The 17830-nt window shown below is 35.6% G+C and overlaps 1 protein-coding gene across 1 annotated transcript in view; it reads left to right on the top strand.

Annotated features, from left to right (window-relative positions):
• Positions 1–3824: 3824 nt before the first annotated feature.
• The window catches only part of npm1b (nucleophosmin 1b), a 29453-nt gene continuing 15447 nt past the window's right edge, over positions 3825–17830 (top strand). The window contains exons 1-7 of the mRNA XM_053505690.1: positions 3825–3898; positions 6036–6118; positions 6490–6609; positions 12716–12809; positions 13263–13357; positions 14331–14410; positions 15795–15849. Coding sequence (XP_053361665.1) covers positions 3850–3898; positions 6036–6118; positions 6490–6609; positions 12716–12809; positions 13263–13357; positions 14331–14410; positions 15795–15849 — 576 coding nt within the window. The 5' untranslated portion in view covers positions 3825–3849. The remainder of the gene's footprint in view (positions 3899–6035; positions 6119–6489; positions 6610–12715; positions 12810–13262; positions 13358–14330; positions 14411–15794; positions 15850–17830) is intronic.

The raw sequence follows: 17830 nt of genomic DNA, 5'->3' as shown, positions 1-17830 counted from the left end.
AGTTTAGTGTTTCCAGGACATGAACCTCTGGCAATAAAAATTTTCTTACAAGATTATTCCATCTAAGATCAGGTTTCATATTTCCCTAATTTCCGTCATTATGATTGAAATGTTGAACTCAGCAAAATCCCCAGTGAGCACTTAACACCTACAGTCCAGCTGGATGCAGATAAACACTGGAGGTGTTAATTTTAACAGTTGTAATTTTACTGCGTGTTTGGCATTATTTAAAATTCAATGTCTTGCTAAAGGTATAATGAATTGAAACTGCTTATCTGCTATGAACAAATAACTAAGAATTCGGAAAATTCTATTTGAAGAGTTAAAAGAATGAAACTTAAAACCTTTAGATATTAAAAACGTGAATTAAAGAAGCACATTACCCTGTGTTCAAAGTAATGTTCATGTAAACCAAACGCATCCAAAACCTGTCAGAACATTTTATGCATAAAGAAAAATTTGATATATAGGTAATAGGTAATTCTAGCCATGTCCTGAACTGTTTGCATGTCAAGGATTGAATATTCCTTCCTACTGAGTACAACACATTAGTTTGCTTGTGCACCTAAAAGATAAAAAAAAAATCTGTCTGCCATATATTTGAAGTTGTCTTGCCTAGTTTCAATTCTGTCGGTATGAGCAGACTGCCTGGTGATACCTCTTTGACCCCTATTTCCTGTTCTAGCCCTTAACCACTATTAGCACTCACGGTCTCATAGCTGACGTGACTTGGATCCTTTACACACACACGCACACAGACACAGACACAGACACACAAAATCCTTTTGCTTATTGTATAAAATGTAGCTCCAGGTGTTGTGCACTATACTTTATTCCCCAAAGGTATACTATGTTTTCATACATTACACAATGGTCACAGGCTTCTGCTAAAACAGTCACTGAAAAAAGAGCAGCTTAAAATTGAAAGTCATGTTTACAGACACTGCAGGAGTAAACATGTGGTGGAACTGGATTATAAAAAAAATTTGGTATGATAAGCATAGGATCCAGTATCACAACTTCCCATCTATTGCGATATCCAAACACAGTGTTGTCAGAACAGGTAGTTATTTGTTTACAGCTAGTGCTGCCATTTTTATACGTACATGTAAAGTTTTTTTTAAAACAATCACCAGTAATATAATACTTCTAATCTATTTTTAGGTTTTAGATTATTCTGTTTTTAACCTTAGAGTACACATCACCACTATAACAGGAAATCAAAGTATTTGAACTGATCTTATTTCAGCCTACTGTGCAGTATATAATTATACCTCTAGTGTGAGATCCCTTGTGCTCCTCACTGTACATTGGTTTCATTGTTTGATTGATTAATTTCATAACGTTGAAAGGCAATTAAGAAAGAAGGAAATTAAACGTTCATCACACTAAAAAAAAAAAACTGGCAGGAAACTGACAGCAATTTTCTAGGAGCAGAGTAGTAGTTACTATAATTAATATTTTCACCATTCTTACATTGTTATTTGTTAAAACAAAATGCCACCGTATAGTGTATTTTAAATAGGCCTAAGTGTGGTTCTATTTTTAAGGATTATACTGTAAGTTGGTAGTTTATTACTGTGGGGAAAAAACACTGCTGCAATTTTAGTTATATTCTTGTTTTATCTATCATTGTCAAGTATACACTACTGTGCATCTTGTATTTATTAGCATGTGGAGGCTGGAGCTTATTTCAGGGAACATAGATCACAGGGTGGGTTACCAAAATATCACAGGGCACAAGCATTAGGCAATTTGGAAATGCCACTCAGCCTACAACTCAGGTCTTTGGACTTTGGGAGAAAACCAGATTACCTGGAGGAAACCTCCACACACAGATCAGAGGTGAGAAACTCCTGAAAATTTCTATTAATTAAGAAAAAATAATTCACATATAAACAAAAGAAGACTATTTTGTATTACATAATCAAAATACAATAATTGCTCATGTGAATGGTTATAAGAAAAACTGCAACAGTTCAATAAAATTCAATTTTATTTGTATAACGCGTTTAATAATTGTCATTGTCGCAAAGCAGCTTTAGTTAAATTGTTAAACAGTTTAATTGAACACAGCTCTCTCCACCACCATCATCAAAAATTTAAGTCACAAACACAATTTATTTGTATTTGGAAGAATAGTGTTTATCCAACATGTACAGTTCCAAAGACAGGAACAGGGCACAGTAAAAGTCCTGTGACTTGGTATGGCACAAAATCTTGCTAAAAAACAAATTTTGCACATAAGTATTTAATATTTAAATGATTTTAGTTCAATATATATATATATATATATATATATATATATATATATATATATATATATATATATATATATATATATATAAATTTGAACTTAAATATAATATATTTATATTTATTTATTTATTTCTTTATTTTTTTTGTACTGGTAGAAACTTACATACAATTGAGCTGACAAAGCTGTGCAGTAAGTAGTATTCCTCATTCACAGCAGCAATCCCTAGTTTAATCCTAAGATTAGGTTACTGTCTGTTTTTCAAACTGTATATTTTCCCTGTGTCTAAGCAGGTTTTCCTTCCGGTTCACCAGTTTCCTCCCACCTTGCATTTCATCCCTACATGTCCCATCAGGGGGAGGACTCCTGTCTCACACATGATGTTCTCTGGGTGAATATATTTAAAAGGGAATTAAGGAGGACTAATATGCTGGAAAGACAGACACCATACCCACAGCTGCACAAATAATTGCACAATGTTATTTGTCCAAACCTGTTCAATATGTTAATCAAAAGAATGCATAGGTGCATTAGCCAATCAGACCACAGCAAACAGGACTACAAGCCAGTCACACCACAGCAGAGAGGTGTAAAAGCCAATCACAACACAGAACACAGCATCAACAGTTTTACAGGTTTGGATCTGTATAGTGTCCTTGACATGAAACTGTGTAAAGAATACATCCAGATGTCGTATTTACAACACTGAGGCAGGGGATTATTATTGCAAATTCATGTAATCTTTTTTTTATCATCCTACTCATTAGTATTGACCTCTTGTCTTTTTAATGCACATGTTTTTATTTGTTTTATGTGCTGTATGTGTGTACAGTATGTATGTATGTATGTATGTATGTATGTATGTATGTTTGTATGTACGTATGAATATGTAAATGAATGAATGATTTTTCCCCCTCTTTATATAAATAATGTGAGAATCTATGTCAATGTAAGCATGATGAAATATGGGAAGTAGAAAACGTATGCGTTGTGTCTCACTGAACTTGTACAAAAGCTGTAAAAACAGGTCTTGAGTAGGTTTTGCATGACCAGCATTTGAATATAACACTCCACCAGCATGTACCTGCTCTGTTCTGCACTTCATACCTGTCACTCAACTCTGCTTTTAATGCATACCGTGCTAAATACCTTTACTGTGTCCAAAATTACACACGCCTTTTTATGCGAATATTAGTAGTGAATAGTGGGCTTTAGAGACATACAGTACCCAATAACAAGAATTACAAAATAGGAAATAGAAAGTGCTAAATGAGTGACACTACATTACTAACATTTTGCTTATTTATTAGTTTTTGTTTTGCTTTTGTTCTGTTGCTTAACTACGTGGGAATAAAATATTACGCGACCTCGCCATTCATTTTGCTATTGCGCCATCTAGTGGACAAGTACAGTACGTTAAACTTGTCCAAAAAGCTACCACTATTTAAAAAAAAAGACAAAGGTCGACCACTAGGACTACAATACTATTGGACGATAGAACGTCAATCTCTTTTATGCTGCTCTCTGATTGGTTCATGAAGCCGTCCATCATAAAGCAAGGCGTTACTTCCAAGTCGTTGTGTAGCGCAAAAATGGCAGAGAACCTTAAAGACCTAAGCAGACCCCAGATGTTTTTATTTGGTGAGTTCCTTCGATACAATATTGTGTTGCGTAACCAGTTTAGCGTTGCTAGGTATTCATTTTCCATCAGAATGCAAACTGGGTAAATATTAAGCCTATGAGTAGTAACTTTACATGATAAAAAATACTAGCTAGCAGGACAGTTAGCCTGTTTTGCCTTTGTTTTTAGCCACTCGGCTAAAGCCTGCAGAAACAGTGCGTTGAGTCAGTGGACGTCTGCTGCAAACCTAAATATGTATACAACATATCATTTTTAGGGATTTTTGCACCGGGTGTATACTCACCTGTAGTGTTTTGTTCCAGTGCTTATAATTTTGTGCACGGTTAGGGTTATCCTGTACAGCTTCAGGTCGATACTAAAGTATGGAGACTGTGAGTGTGGCTGAATCTCAAATGCCTTTCTGCTCTCCGGACCTGAGCGCCTTTTCCAAGTCTCCCTGTTTAACTCTTCACCCGTGACCACCCGATACGACATCATCGCGATACCCATGTGTCGATTCCATTATTATCGTGATTCTGTTAGCATCACAATTTTACAAATGTTCCGATTATATATACAGCAAAAAAAGAAACGTCCCTTTTTCAGGATTGTGTATTTCAACAACAATGTTGTAAAAATCCAAATAACTTTACAGCTTACAGAAAGTTACAGTTCTAAAAATGCAGGACACTAAAGAGACTTGTCTACCGACTGTGTAAAACACCCAAAGAAAGATGCCCAGGGTCCCTGCTCATCTGCGTGCACGTGCATTAGACATGCTGCAGGGAGACATGAGGACTGCTGATGTGGCTAGGGCAATAAATTGCCATGTTCGCACTGTGAGACGCCTAAGACAGTGCTACAGGGAGACAGGAAGGACAGCTGATCATCCTCGCAGTGGAAGACCACGTGTAACAACACCTGCACAGGATCGGTACATCCGAATATTACACCTGCGTGACAGGTACAGGATGGCCACAACAACTGCCCGAGTCACACCAGAAACACACAATCCCTCCATCAGTGCTCAGACTGTCCACAATAGGCAGTCCATGAGAAGGAGATGCACTGCAGTACTTCAAGCAGCTGGTGGCCACACCAGATACTGACTGGTACTTTTGATTTTGAGCCTCCCTTCATTCAGGAACACACTGTGAAACATTTTTAGTTTATGTTTTTATGGTGTTGACTCTTTTAGTGTTCATACAAATATTTACACATTAAGTTTACTGAAAGTAAAAACAGTTGAAAGTCAGAGGACGTTTCTTTTTTTGGTAGGTGTGTGTATATATATATATATATAAACATCAATCTTTGGCAAGTATACAGTCTGTTTATTTTTTGTTTTGTTTTATTCCTACAGATTAACACTATTCAATTGTTTACACATTGGCATCCTGTGTGCATTTTTTTGCTAAGTTTGATTAGAAATAGTAATTATGGTAATAATTAATAATAATTGCAGAGTAAGAATGCTTAAGTTAAATGTTAAGCTATTGTATTTGAAGTTAGTTTATGTTGTTTAAATGCCGTTCTTGGTTATCGTAACTAATGTTATAAGGAACGGGCTGCATTTAATTACTATTTGGTCACAGAACCAACCAAAAATGTGCCAGAAAACCAACCAAAAAGGGTCACAGAACCAGTGCTATTATTAATCTGTGCTATTTTTTTTGGCTGTGTGACCCTTTTTTTTTTTTTTTTTTGCTCAGTCGCGTTTGCATAGTCGATTTAAATGAAATAAAATTTAGTTCATCATATGCCTAAGATAAAAAAAAATCATATGTCTTAAAAAAAAAAAAAAAAAAGATATGCCCCTCTATATTGCACACTTCTGACCCCATAAAACATAGTGGTAATAAGGGCCATGTTTGCACACCAAAGAATGTTTAGTTCTTTTTTTTTTTTACCTCGCCTTACTCGTATCTTTTGATAATGTAACGCCATAATAGTTTGTGTCTGTTGAACTGCTCAAAACCATGTGCACTCAGCATAGAATCAGTTACATCCAACGTCATCGGTCATGATGACCAAGCTGAAAAACAGCAAATTTCGGTCACTGATTGATCGACAGGTGCAACTCTATTTTAAATGTAATAACTAATAAATAGTCTAGGTGTACTGGGTGCTATTGCTAATGATTTTCTTGTTGCACAGGGTGTGTGCTGAAGGCTGATAAAAAAGAGCACAAAGTCGAGGTAGACGATGATGAAGTTGACCACCAGCTGTCCTTGAAAGCGGTATTTTCAACAGATTTGAATTTTAATATTTAGATACATGTATGATCCTTATAGCTAGAACATGCCAAGGCAAAGTTCATGCAACACGCTGATTTCACTGAAGTGCCAACAATAAAAATACTTATTTATTAGTGTGAATTTAAGCAACTTTTTATTTTTTATTAAGCATCATTTTTGCTTACGTGTGTGTGTGTGTGTGTGTGTGTATTACAGGTTTGATTTGTCCTATAGGATATTCATAAATTTACAAAAATATGCAGAAACACAACTTTGTCACTTTTTTTCCATACTTCATGTAGAGCTCTTGAGATGGTCCTTTATATTGTTTCAGTGTTTCTTTACCTTTTTTGCAATTCTGCCCATTTTTTCAGGTGTGTCTGGGAGCAGAAGCAGAGGATAAGTTACATACAGTGGAGATTGAGGGAGTGACATACGATGGTAAGACGACCAGAATTCCTCTTGCTGTGCTGAAGCCATCCATTCTTCCGTCTGTAAGTGCTTTAGCATGATATTTCAATACTAAATCAAGTCATGTTTATAAACTGCCTTTATTAAGCTCTGGCATTGTGTATTGTGTAGTTATTGTGTAGTTACTTAAGTAATAAGTGCTTTATAATATGTGTACTACATAGTAATTAGAATAGTGTTGTGTGTTTAAAGGCAGTTGCATGTAAAATACTGTATGTGAGAAGTAAATTTTTTTGGCTTGATAAGAATTTAGATTTTATCTACAGTAAATATCAAATATGCAAAAAGGAATGGATTGTCCATGTTCATAATTCTTTCATTCAGATTTAAAATACACTCAACAAAAATATAAACGCAACACCTTTGTTTCTGCTCCGATTTTTTATGAGATAGACTTAAAGATCTAAAATTCATTCCAGATACACAATATTACCATTTCTCTCAAACATTGTTCACAAATCAGTCTAAATGTGTGATAGTGAGCACTTCTGCTTTGCTGAGATAATCCATCCCACCTCACAGGTGTGCCACATCAAGATGCTGATCTGACATCATGAGTAGTGCACAGGTGTACCTTATACTGCCCACGATAAAAGGCCACACTGGAATGTGCAGTTTTGTCTCAGCAAAATGCCACAGATGCCACAAGCATTGAGGGAGCGTGCAATTGGCATGCTGACAGCAGGAATGTCAACCAGATCTGTTGCTCGTGCATTGAATGTTCATTTTTCCACCATAACCATCTCCAAAGGCGTTTCAGAGAATATGACAGTACATCCAACTGGCCTCACAACCGCAGACCACGTGTAACCACACCAGCCCAGGACCTCCACATCCAGCAGGTTCACCTCCAAGATCGTCTGAGACCAGCCACTCAGACAGCTGCTGAAACAATTGGTTTGCATAACCAAACAATTTCTGCACAAACTGTCAGAAACCGTCTCAGGGAAGCTCAACTGCATGCTCGTCGTCCTCATCGGGGTCTTGACCTGACTCCAGCTCGTCGCCATAACAGACTTGAGTGGGCAAATGCTCACATTCGATGGCGTCTGGCAGGTTGGAGAGGTGTTCTCTTCACAAATGAATCTCGGTTTACATTGTTCAGGGCAGATGGCAGACAGCGTGTGTGGCGTCGTGTGAGTGAGCGCTTTGCTGATGTCAATGTTGTGGATCGAGTGGCCCATGGTGGTGATGGGGTTATGGTATGGGCAGGCATCTGTTATGGACGAAAAACACAGGTACATTTTATTGATGGCATTTTGAATGCACAGAGATACCGTAATGAGATCCTGAGGCCCATTGTTGTGCCATACATCCACGAACATCACCTCATGTTTCAGCAAGATAATGCACGGCCCCATGTTGCAAGGATCTGTACACAGTTCTTGGAAGCTGAAAATGTCCCAGTTCTTGCATGGCCAGCATACTCACTGGACATGTCACTCGTTGAGCATGTTTGGGATGTGCTTGACCGGCGTATACGACAGCGTGTACCAGTTCCCACTAATATCCAACAACTTCGCACAGCTATTGAAGAGGAGTGGACCAACATTTCACAGGCCACAATTGACAATCTGATAAACTCTATGCAAAGAAGATGTGTTGCACTGCATGAGGCAAATGGTGGTCACACCAGATACTGACCGGTTCTGAGTCCCCAGACCCCCAATAAAGCAAAAAACTGCACATTCCAGGGTGGCCTTTTATTGTGGGCAGTATAAGGTACACCTGTGCACTACTCATGATGTCAGATCAGCATCTTGATGTGGCACACCTGTGAGGTGGGATGGATTATCTAAGCAAAGCAGAAGTGCTCACTATCACACATTTAGACTGATTTGTGAACAATGTTTGAGAGAAATGGTAATATTGTGTAACTGGAATGAATTTTAGATCTTTAAGTCCATCTCATGAAAACCCGGAGCAGAAACAAAGGTGCTGCATTTATATTTTTGTTGAGTGTATGTAACAAAGGTGGAATAAATAAATAAATAAATAAATAAATAAATAATTAAATATGTATAGTAATATGTTTTAAAATATAATTGTTGAATATGTTCAATTTACACAGTTTGGGACTGTTAAATGATTCAATTGATCAATTAAATGAATTGATCCCCTAAAAAAACAACCAAACAACAAAATCAGTAATAAAATCAAAAGGGTACAAAAGAGTCACAAAAACAATACGGATCAAGAACAATAAATAGTCTAGTGAATTGAATCTGATTTCCATCTTTATATGTTTTTTTAAAATATAAAAATTGTGTCTTAATTATTAAAACAGTTTAAATGTCAGCACTAATAAGTATTTTTCTGTTATGATTGAGCTTTTAAACAAAAGCATAATTTCTGTCATTGAAAAGCTGTGCTTTTTTTAAGCATGTTAGAAAAATCTGTCTTTTTTGAAGTTCGGTAGAGTTCGGATTGAATGGTCATTCAGGGTTGGGCTGAGTGGAATTTGGCCATGACTTCCGTAATAAAGGGAATGCGATGTGATGTGGATGTATACTCACAGAACCTACACTGATTAGCCTTACCATTAAAAACCACTTACTGTAGGTTTTGGGCTCCCCTTGTGGTGGGGGTGTGGCTCTGCAGTTCCTCTCGGGCTTAGATTTGTTTGTCCGATGCATCCCTTAGGATTGGGATCTGAGGAGTTTGAAGGCTGAGTTGGCGGCCTTGGGCTCATTGCCTGCTGGGGCTGTGGTGCACTAGGTGATCTGGTACCTTTCTATCATAGCAAGCATTGACATTTTTCGGTGAGTTGCGTTAACTTTCTGTTTGATTGGACCTGATGGTCTGGCCTTTTGTCTTAACGGGCATGGGTAAGTCTTGGGTGCCCCTGATTCTGTCACTGGTTTACTGGCATGTAATTGGTGATCAGTGTTGTTCAGTTCACCGGGTGGCGGTGTTGATGTTAATGCTGATCGGGCTGTGTGTGTGTTAGTATTAAATTCTGTACCAGAATGATTAGATGTGCAGTATCTTGGTTGTGTAATTTAAAATTGTGTTGACAGGACAAAACAAAGTAACATTACAACATTGAGCGGATTTAAAATAAATTATGCTAATGCCTATAATGTGTGTTCTAGGTATGTTGCTTTAGTCAGAGCATTGTTAAATTATTGAAGTCTTAATTAAATTTTTTTTACCTCATGGATATACAGCTGTAAAGCTTGCTAAAATTTGAGTCACAGTTTAATATAAATTAACGGTGGTGTAGTGGTTAGCACTGTCGCCTTGCACCTCCAATGTCCGGGTTCGATTTCCGGCCAGGCTCGATTTCCGTCTCTGTGTGCATGGAGTTTGCATGTTCTCCCCGCACTATCCTCCGGATACTCCGGTTTCCTCCCACATTTTAAAGACATGTACTGTAGGTTAGGTTAATTGACGTTCCCAAATTGCCCATAGTGTGTAAGTGTGTGTATGTGTGTGTGCCCTGTGATGGATTGGCACCCTGTCCAGGGTGTACGCTGCCTCGTGCCCTAAGCCTCCTGGGATTGGCTCCAGGTCCCCGCTACCCTGAATACAGGATAAAGCGGTATAGAAGATGAGTGAGTGTTCTATTATTGTTTTTACAGTAGGAACTGTGGACAAGCCACACATGTTGTTTTGTAAAAAGATTGGTTTAATGTTTATTAAATGTCTTAGGATGTCATTGGATTGTAGGCTTGTGGCATTTTGCTCAGTGTGCTGTTGCTCTGTTCTGTCCTGTGCCTGCCATTACAGCATAAAGCAATGGGATATTTATTACAAGAAAAATATTGTTGAAAATATTGTTTATTCAGTGGTTTTTATGGTTAGAAATGCATTTATTACTAAAGTTGGGATTGAAAATAAATACAAGCACTTATTAGCTGTAATTACGTTTAATATAAAATCTTTCAAAATGTTATATAAACTATACATTAACGTAGTCTGTTTTGAACAGCAGCAGAAACACTTATTGCTTGTAAGAATTATGTAGATTCAATAATGTGTTGTTTGTGTGATTGATATATTTAACTGTTTGTTACATTTTTAAACGTTAATTTAAAGAACGTAAAGCTTTTTCATATTTTGTGGGAGAAGGAATTCAAAGATTTGATTGTTTGTCAAGCACAGACAAAAAAGTCTGAGAAATTTAATTTTTTTTTGATCTACTCGACTCGGAACTCAACGGAGGGAGATTTAACACCAAACTACTATATAAGCACGGGGAAAGCTCGCGAAACATGCATACACACATGCGCACAGTGTCTCTCTCTTTCTTCCCACTACGCACGCACGCACACATACACACACACAGACAAAAAAAACTCTACCTGAGTTAAGATGCCTTAGTTTGTTTTGTTTTATGCGCTGAAAACCACAGAGTGAGTAAAGATCCACTGGCTTCAGTGTTTTGTGAATTCTAACACCTTTCTCATTTGGCAAAATATCTGACAGTTCCTTGACAGCATTAATAATGTGTGGTGTGGTACATATGCAGCTAGCCTTATTTCATGTCATTTTAGGTTGCCATGGATTAACAGGTCTTAACACTGAATACACAGTGAACTTTGCTCTTTTTTATTTAAGGACAGTTTTTAAATCCATTTAGATGAGCCTTAGTTTCAACATTACCAAGTTAAAAACAGCATGACCTTTTTAGGACCTGTGCTAGAACACTTTCCACCCAAGGATGATGATAAAAGTAGCAAGACAGCTAAACCCAGCCAATCTGGCAACACGACTCGCGACTTTACTGCATCATTTTCTAGATTACTGCTCACTTCAAGTACTATGTCATACGTTGTCAGTACAGTGTGTTCATTCCTATCTGTAAATGCTCCATGCAGAACACTGGGTTAAAAGTAATCCATTAAATTTACTAGGGTCAACCTAGTATAATTTCAGGAACTATTTATATTAGTTAAGTGCATTCAGACATGAAACAAACCCCGTAAATCTCAGTAAGACATATGGAAAGGGGTGCATGTCTGAAAAAGGCTATAGAGGCTGTCAATAAAATTGCACATGACCATGCTGTTGAGTATTTTATATGCAGAAAGAAGGAAATGAGAGACAAGATGTGCTTCATTGTTTTTGTGTTATTGACTTCATGAGCCAGAAAAAGTTAAAGGGTAGTGTGGGAATGACTAAGTGATAAAAGTACATTTCTTGGACATTGTCATATTAGACATGGCCTTAAATAGTTATAAATGTGTTGTTCATCAATAGATGAAATGCTGATGTTTGCTGGAGTACAAGAGGAACAAACCACTTTAAAACAGGTTGAGGTTGGAAAATGGTTAATTTCAAGGTGGTACTGTATAGGTAACTTCATGCCGTGCCACATTATACCATTTTTTTTTTAATGATCACTCTATCATTTTTTTGTTCCCCTGAAGTGAGAACATGCATTATGTCTAAGACTCTTTTAATGTCAAAATGGTTTAAAATGTTATTTAAATAAACCTAAATTACAGGCTACTGTGCAGCTCTTACTTGGAAATTGTGTGAGACTATCGAATGATTTTGGATAATAGTATTCTTTGTCTTTCTTTGTAATGTAATTACATGGCTGTCACGTAAACATTAACCAGAACACACTTGCACGCCCTTAGCTGTTTACGTTTGGTTGCTATGGACACATGTATCCTACCTTTACCTGGAATGTTCATTCAGAATCTTTGGCTGGATTTTGAGATTCCAGAAGTACTCAAGTATGTTTTGAAGAAGAGTTTGTTTAACACAAGGTCCATTTGAGGACTACTGGTATGTAATGTTCAGAATGTCTCAGAGCTTTGGAACTCATCATGTTTGTCAAAATTAAGACTAAACATGAAAGAGGCAGGTGCGTTTACCATCAGGCACTACCATATTTTTGCTCTTTTACTGACATACCTATTTCCGCTTATAATTTATTTGGTTTCTATAGTTATTGCACTGTGGTGGGTCTCCAGAACATATCCTGGGATCACCTCTGTAATGAAAGATCATCAACTGAAACAATTATCAGTATATAAATAATGCATGTAAGTATTAGCTCCCTAAACTTCAGCTTGAATAAGTAGCACACAGGTAATACCATGCCAATAATTATAATGCTGAGAATTAAATGTTAATCATCTTTTTAATTTTATATATATATATTTTTTTAAGCTAAGTTTAGGGGGATTTGAAATCACTCCTCCATTCACGTTCCGTTTGCAGTCTGGTGCCGGACCAGTCTATATCAGTGGGCAACATTTTGTCAGTAAGTTACTCATTTCTCACATCCTGTCAGATTTTATTTAACATTATTTAATTCTAGTTAAACAATTATGCTAATTGTCTTATTTTACAGAATGGGGCTGGATAATTTGATTTAAAAAAGGGATTATTTTGATCATTGAGGTTATGATTGCAATTTAAATTGTGATATGTACCTTTTGTATTATAAATGTACCATTTTGTATTCAGATAGATTTATTAGGAATAACAGCAAGTATTGTGACAAATTGTTTCGGAATATTTGTTTGCCAATATTTCTTTATTAACTCAATCCAACTATGGATATGTTACCTGTAATAAATTGTAGCTTCTTGCGATTAAATAATTGCACAGGACCAACTTAATGCGATTAATTGTGCATTGGTAGTTTAAAATTTTGTTTTAAATGCATATCATTAATGTAACATGCATCGTGTAAACTTCCTTTTTGGTTTAGGCATAAAAGAATCTGATGATGAGGAAGAAGAAGAGGAGAATAACACATCACCTGTGAAGAGACCATCCAACATGGCCTCTGGAAAAATGCCACTGGTAAGCAAATACTTAAAATATGATTGATTATCAAATTGCCCATGTTCAATTATTATATGTACATAATGCAGTTGTAGCCACCTAACAGTCAGGCTGGTTTTATATAAAATCTACACTGCTTATTCAAGGTTCTTGAGCATGATGTATCATATTCATATTAAATTGCATTATTTTAAATACTTAAAACTATAACCAAGGCATGAGTGTAGATAAATGTTTATTATTAGGTGTTTAATTAATTCAGAAACATTACAAATGACTTGGAATTTATGTGGGTATTCTAGATTTAATCTGAAAAAAAGTCTAACTTTGGTCAAGTTGTGACCTGAAAATGCAAAAATGTTTTACAAGAATTCAACTGTGATCCTTTAAAAAATTGTTGGATTTCCAATGAACCTCATTGTTGACACTTCCTTTCCCTTCCAGGAGATTTAATTACAGCTCTGTTTGTGTTCAAATTCTTAAGTATTGCTAGTGGAGATGGTTATTTTTAGCCGTCTAGCTATTTTATAGCTATTCTTTGATTTATTTTCCTCATTTTGTTTGTGTATTCTTAATCTCTCCCATGTTGATGAATGGCTAAGTGAATTTGTCCATTGTGTCACCTCATAATTATATATCTATGTGAAACAGGAAGTCATCATGATTGCATAAGAATTCTTAATCACTTAAAAATATAATCTAAATGTGAACATGTTTTAGTTACATTTCATTTAAAGGAATTTCAAGGCATGCAAATAATTATAACATGCGGTGGTGCCAATAATTCCTCAGCTAAATGCAGAAATAATTAATATGCCTTTTTTTATCCAAGCAGATTAGAATAAAAATAATAGTTTTTTTAATTCTTAAATACAAAATGCTAAATATTCTCCTGAAATTAGGAATTCAATATATAGATTAATGTTGTTTATGTTGATTCTGTTTAATGATAGTAAATATAATTTCTTTTTCTTCTTTTTTTTCTTTTCAGAAAAAGCTGAAAATGGATTCAGATGATGATGATGAAGATGAGGAGGATGATAGTGAAGATGAAGATGATGATAGTGACGAGTGAGAGATTATGCCTTCATAAATGGAGTTGTATATTTAACATTTTATATATCGAATAAATAGATAGAGAGTGAGAAATCTCTAAATGTTTTAATCCTTTACACAAATTTGTGAGTATGTGCAGTCAGGTCTGTAAATACGTCTCAGCTGAAATTTCAGGGTGTTTGCATCCAAATCAGGTATAGCAATTACAGCAATTACCTGTGGTTATAGTATTTATTTGTAGTCTTTTTTTAAGCGACCAAAAGTATTTCAAAAGTTGCGTTCTATGTTTTGTGGCCAGCTGTGTGTCCGTTACTCTTTACTCCAAAGTCCAAAAGTCCAAAGAGTGGAGTCCAAAAAGCTGTTAAGACATTGTTAAGCTGAAATGTCAACACAAACCTATTAGAGATAGAGAGAAAACATTACATCTGGCCATATTAACTAAAGAGAGAGAACACATTTTTGATCTCAGGAATATGAAAAGGTCTGAAAAATAACCTGGAAAATAACTGTAAATGGCTGAATAATCCTTTCCCTTCAGGAACAAGAGATGATTTCAACAATAAATGTGAATGCAGAGGGTATGCCATATTGACAACATAAAAAGATTGCATTATTTTGGAATAATATTCTGTGGACAGATAAAACAAAGGTCGACGTGCACCAGTATGATGGAAAGACAGGATTATGGAAAAGAGTAGGAACTGTGTTTCTTTTCAAAGTTCAATATAGTATCCCCTTACTATATGTTGCAATTATGTATGACCTACTTATTGTGTATGGTTACATTTTAATTATTGATGTAAAAGCTAAAATATTTAGTATTATCTGCTCAAATTCAGCCATATGGACAATGATGTAACAGATAAAAAAAATTTCATTCTATTTTCATTCTTAAGACAAAGAAGTGGGATGTTTTACAATGACCAAGTTATATACTGTACATGACCAGAATCCAAATGAGCATCCATTTCAGTTGCTAAACACAACACACCCCAAGAACAAGTAGGAAGTGTATGCACATATTGTAGCACCCTGATATGGTAACACCACAAAAGAAACTCATCATTCAGATGGTCTAATGGTTTAATGCAACCAGACATTAAAATTGACAAACTGATTTCATTGTAGGGATGTTAATGAAAAGAAAATTGAGGAAACAAATAATAATAATAATAATAATAAAATCTTGGTTGCCTGTTTTGGATGAAAATACCCTAACGTACAGTAATAAAAACACCTACACTTTCTCTGTCCTCATAATAAGTGCCTCCTTCACTCCCGCCCCAACTCCAGTATGTCTAACCATGTCCAAATATTTATGGATCTATCTGTTTAAGGATATCTAATTAACTGCATATACATTTGCTCATTTAAATCTAATTTGTTTTCTATATTTTAGACATGATGAAGATGAAAAGCCTGTTGCACCAAGCCCAATGAAACAGTCACTGAAAGTAAGTCTTTTTAAATCAATTAAATTTTAGTTATTGATATTTTAATGTAGATTAAGTCCCTAATTATAAAGTCAGAGGGTCGAAAGAAATATAATGTGAAGGACATTTTTTAGACCAACTAGGCAGAGGCGCGGTAGAAGATTATGAAATGAAAAAATAACTGTATATACAAGTTCTGGGATAACAATAGCAATTACAGAATTAAACCAGCATCACCAATTCCTTTGCATTTATTCGTGATGCTTTTTCATGCTTGTACCACAGCTCCTTTAAGTCGTTATTATTGTTATTATTAGGTGTATCTTCCTTCAGATTTCTCTTCAGGAGGTGAAATATATCCTCTGACTGTAGTTTTCTTTACACCTCTTAGTAATGCTGTTTTAAAAGTGATGCTGGGGCTTAAAGTAAAAAAAAAAAATGAATAAGTGCCATTGAACATGTATTGGGCATAATTTGGATTGATTAGATAATCTGGAATGTCCTGTGCATAATGGTGAGCTAAGAACCAGATATTTTGTGACCAGTGGCTGTATTTTTGGTTGACCTGCCAAAAATACGTTTTGATTTGTTGTTTTTGGCATTTGTGAGCACCTCTTGATGCTAGTTAAGCAAATTAAATTTTTTGCTTTTTCAGTTTTCAGCTATAATCTACATAAAATAATAAGAGAATGGAATATGTTGCCTTCCCATGAACAAAAGTTTCGAATTTTTAATACTTTTCTAATTATCTTAATCATATTTGTGCACTGCTGTTTAGAATAGTTATATTTTTTATGGCTCTCAATAGCAAATAAAAAACATTACTACACAATAAATAGAATTTAAATGGCAGATTCCAATAACCCCCACAGACCCATAAGTCTGATTTGCTGATTCTGATTTATATGAAACCCTAATTAGAGCCCCTCTAGTTATTCCAAAGCTTTTAAAAGAGATGGTTTCGAAGGCCACAGTTTTTCTTGTTTAGACTGTTGTTTTTAAACATGGCCAGCAGGTGACAGTGTGTGCCATAAATCAGTGATAAAAGAAAGGGATGATAAAGATTAGCAGAGAAGTGACAACCTCTGTGTCTGAAAATTCGAACTCCCCTCACTTATTATTAACAGAAACCCTAGACTGTCAGCACATACTAGTTTTTAGAGAAACAAAATTGTCAGCTGTCCTTATTACGTTAGCATTACTTGACAAACTGAAACCAGAAAACTATAGCAATTTAAATGTATGTTCTGTATTAAATTTTATTCAACATGTACCTGTTAAAAAACATATTAAACATGTGTATCTGTGTAAATTGAATATTTTTTGTAAGAATTACAGTAATGTCCTATTGTAAGTGCATTTGCAAAACCCATTAAGCATCACGATGGAACCTGCTCTCATGTGGACCATCCCAGGAAAGCAAGACTAAAACTTACCTCTGCTACAGAGGAGAAATCCATTTAGAGTCACCAGCCTCAAAAATCATCAATTAACAGCACCTCAGATTAAAGGCTTTATAGAGCGTAAAGACAACTGTTCAAATGAGATTATTGCATATTTTGTATGTCATCTAGATAGAAAGAAAAAAACGGTAGTATATATACATGTATGTGAAATGGAATTGTTTGCCTTGGGTTTCGTCCTGAACTGAGAATTTTTAACTAAATTCAGGCCTGTCTTTTCGTACAATGTTCGCATACAGTATATGCTTTCTGTGCTGATTTTATGTACTGCAAATTTTTTGTTTCCTCAAAGCAAAAATATCATTTAAATGAACGTCAAAAATGCCCACTTTAAATGTTGCGCTTCAAAATCTCTAACATTGCCTAATGAAAGTCGATGGTTTCCAAAACGGAATGGGTTGAGCTCTGAGCATCGGTATGATTTTTTTAAAATTCTTCATGTGAAAGCCCTGTCACAAGCATTCCAAGATGTTGTTATAGTGGTAAATTTGTTTCAATCCAGTGGCACCTTTGTGATATGCCATTAAAATCATTTTCCA

Source organism: Clarias gariepinus, chromosome 10 (assembly GCF_024256425.1).
Source record: "Clarias gariepinus isolate MV-2021 ecotype Netherlands chromosome 10, CGAR_prim_01v2, whole genome shotgun sequence".
In the NCBI taxonomy this organism is placed as follows: Eukaryota; Metazoa; Chordata; class Actinopteri; order Siluriformes; family Clariidae; genus Clarias; species Clarias gariepinus.
This window is presented reverse-complemented; position numbering and strand designations above follow the sequence as displayed.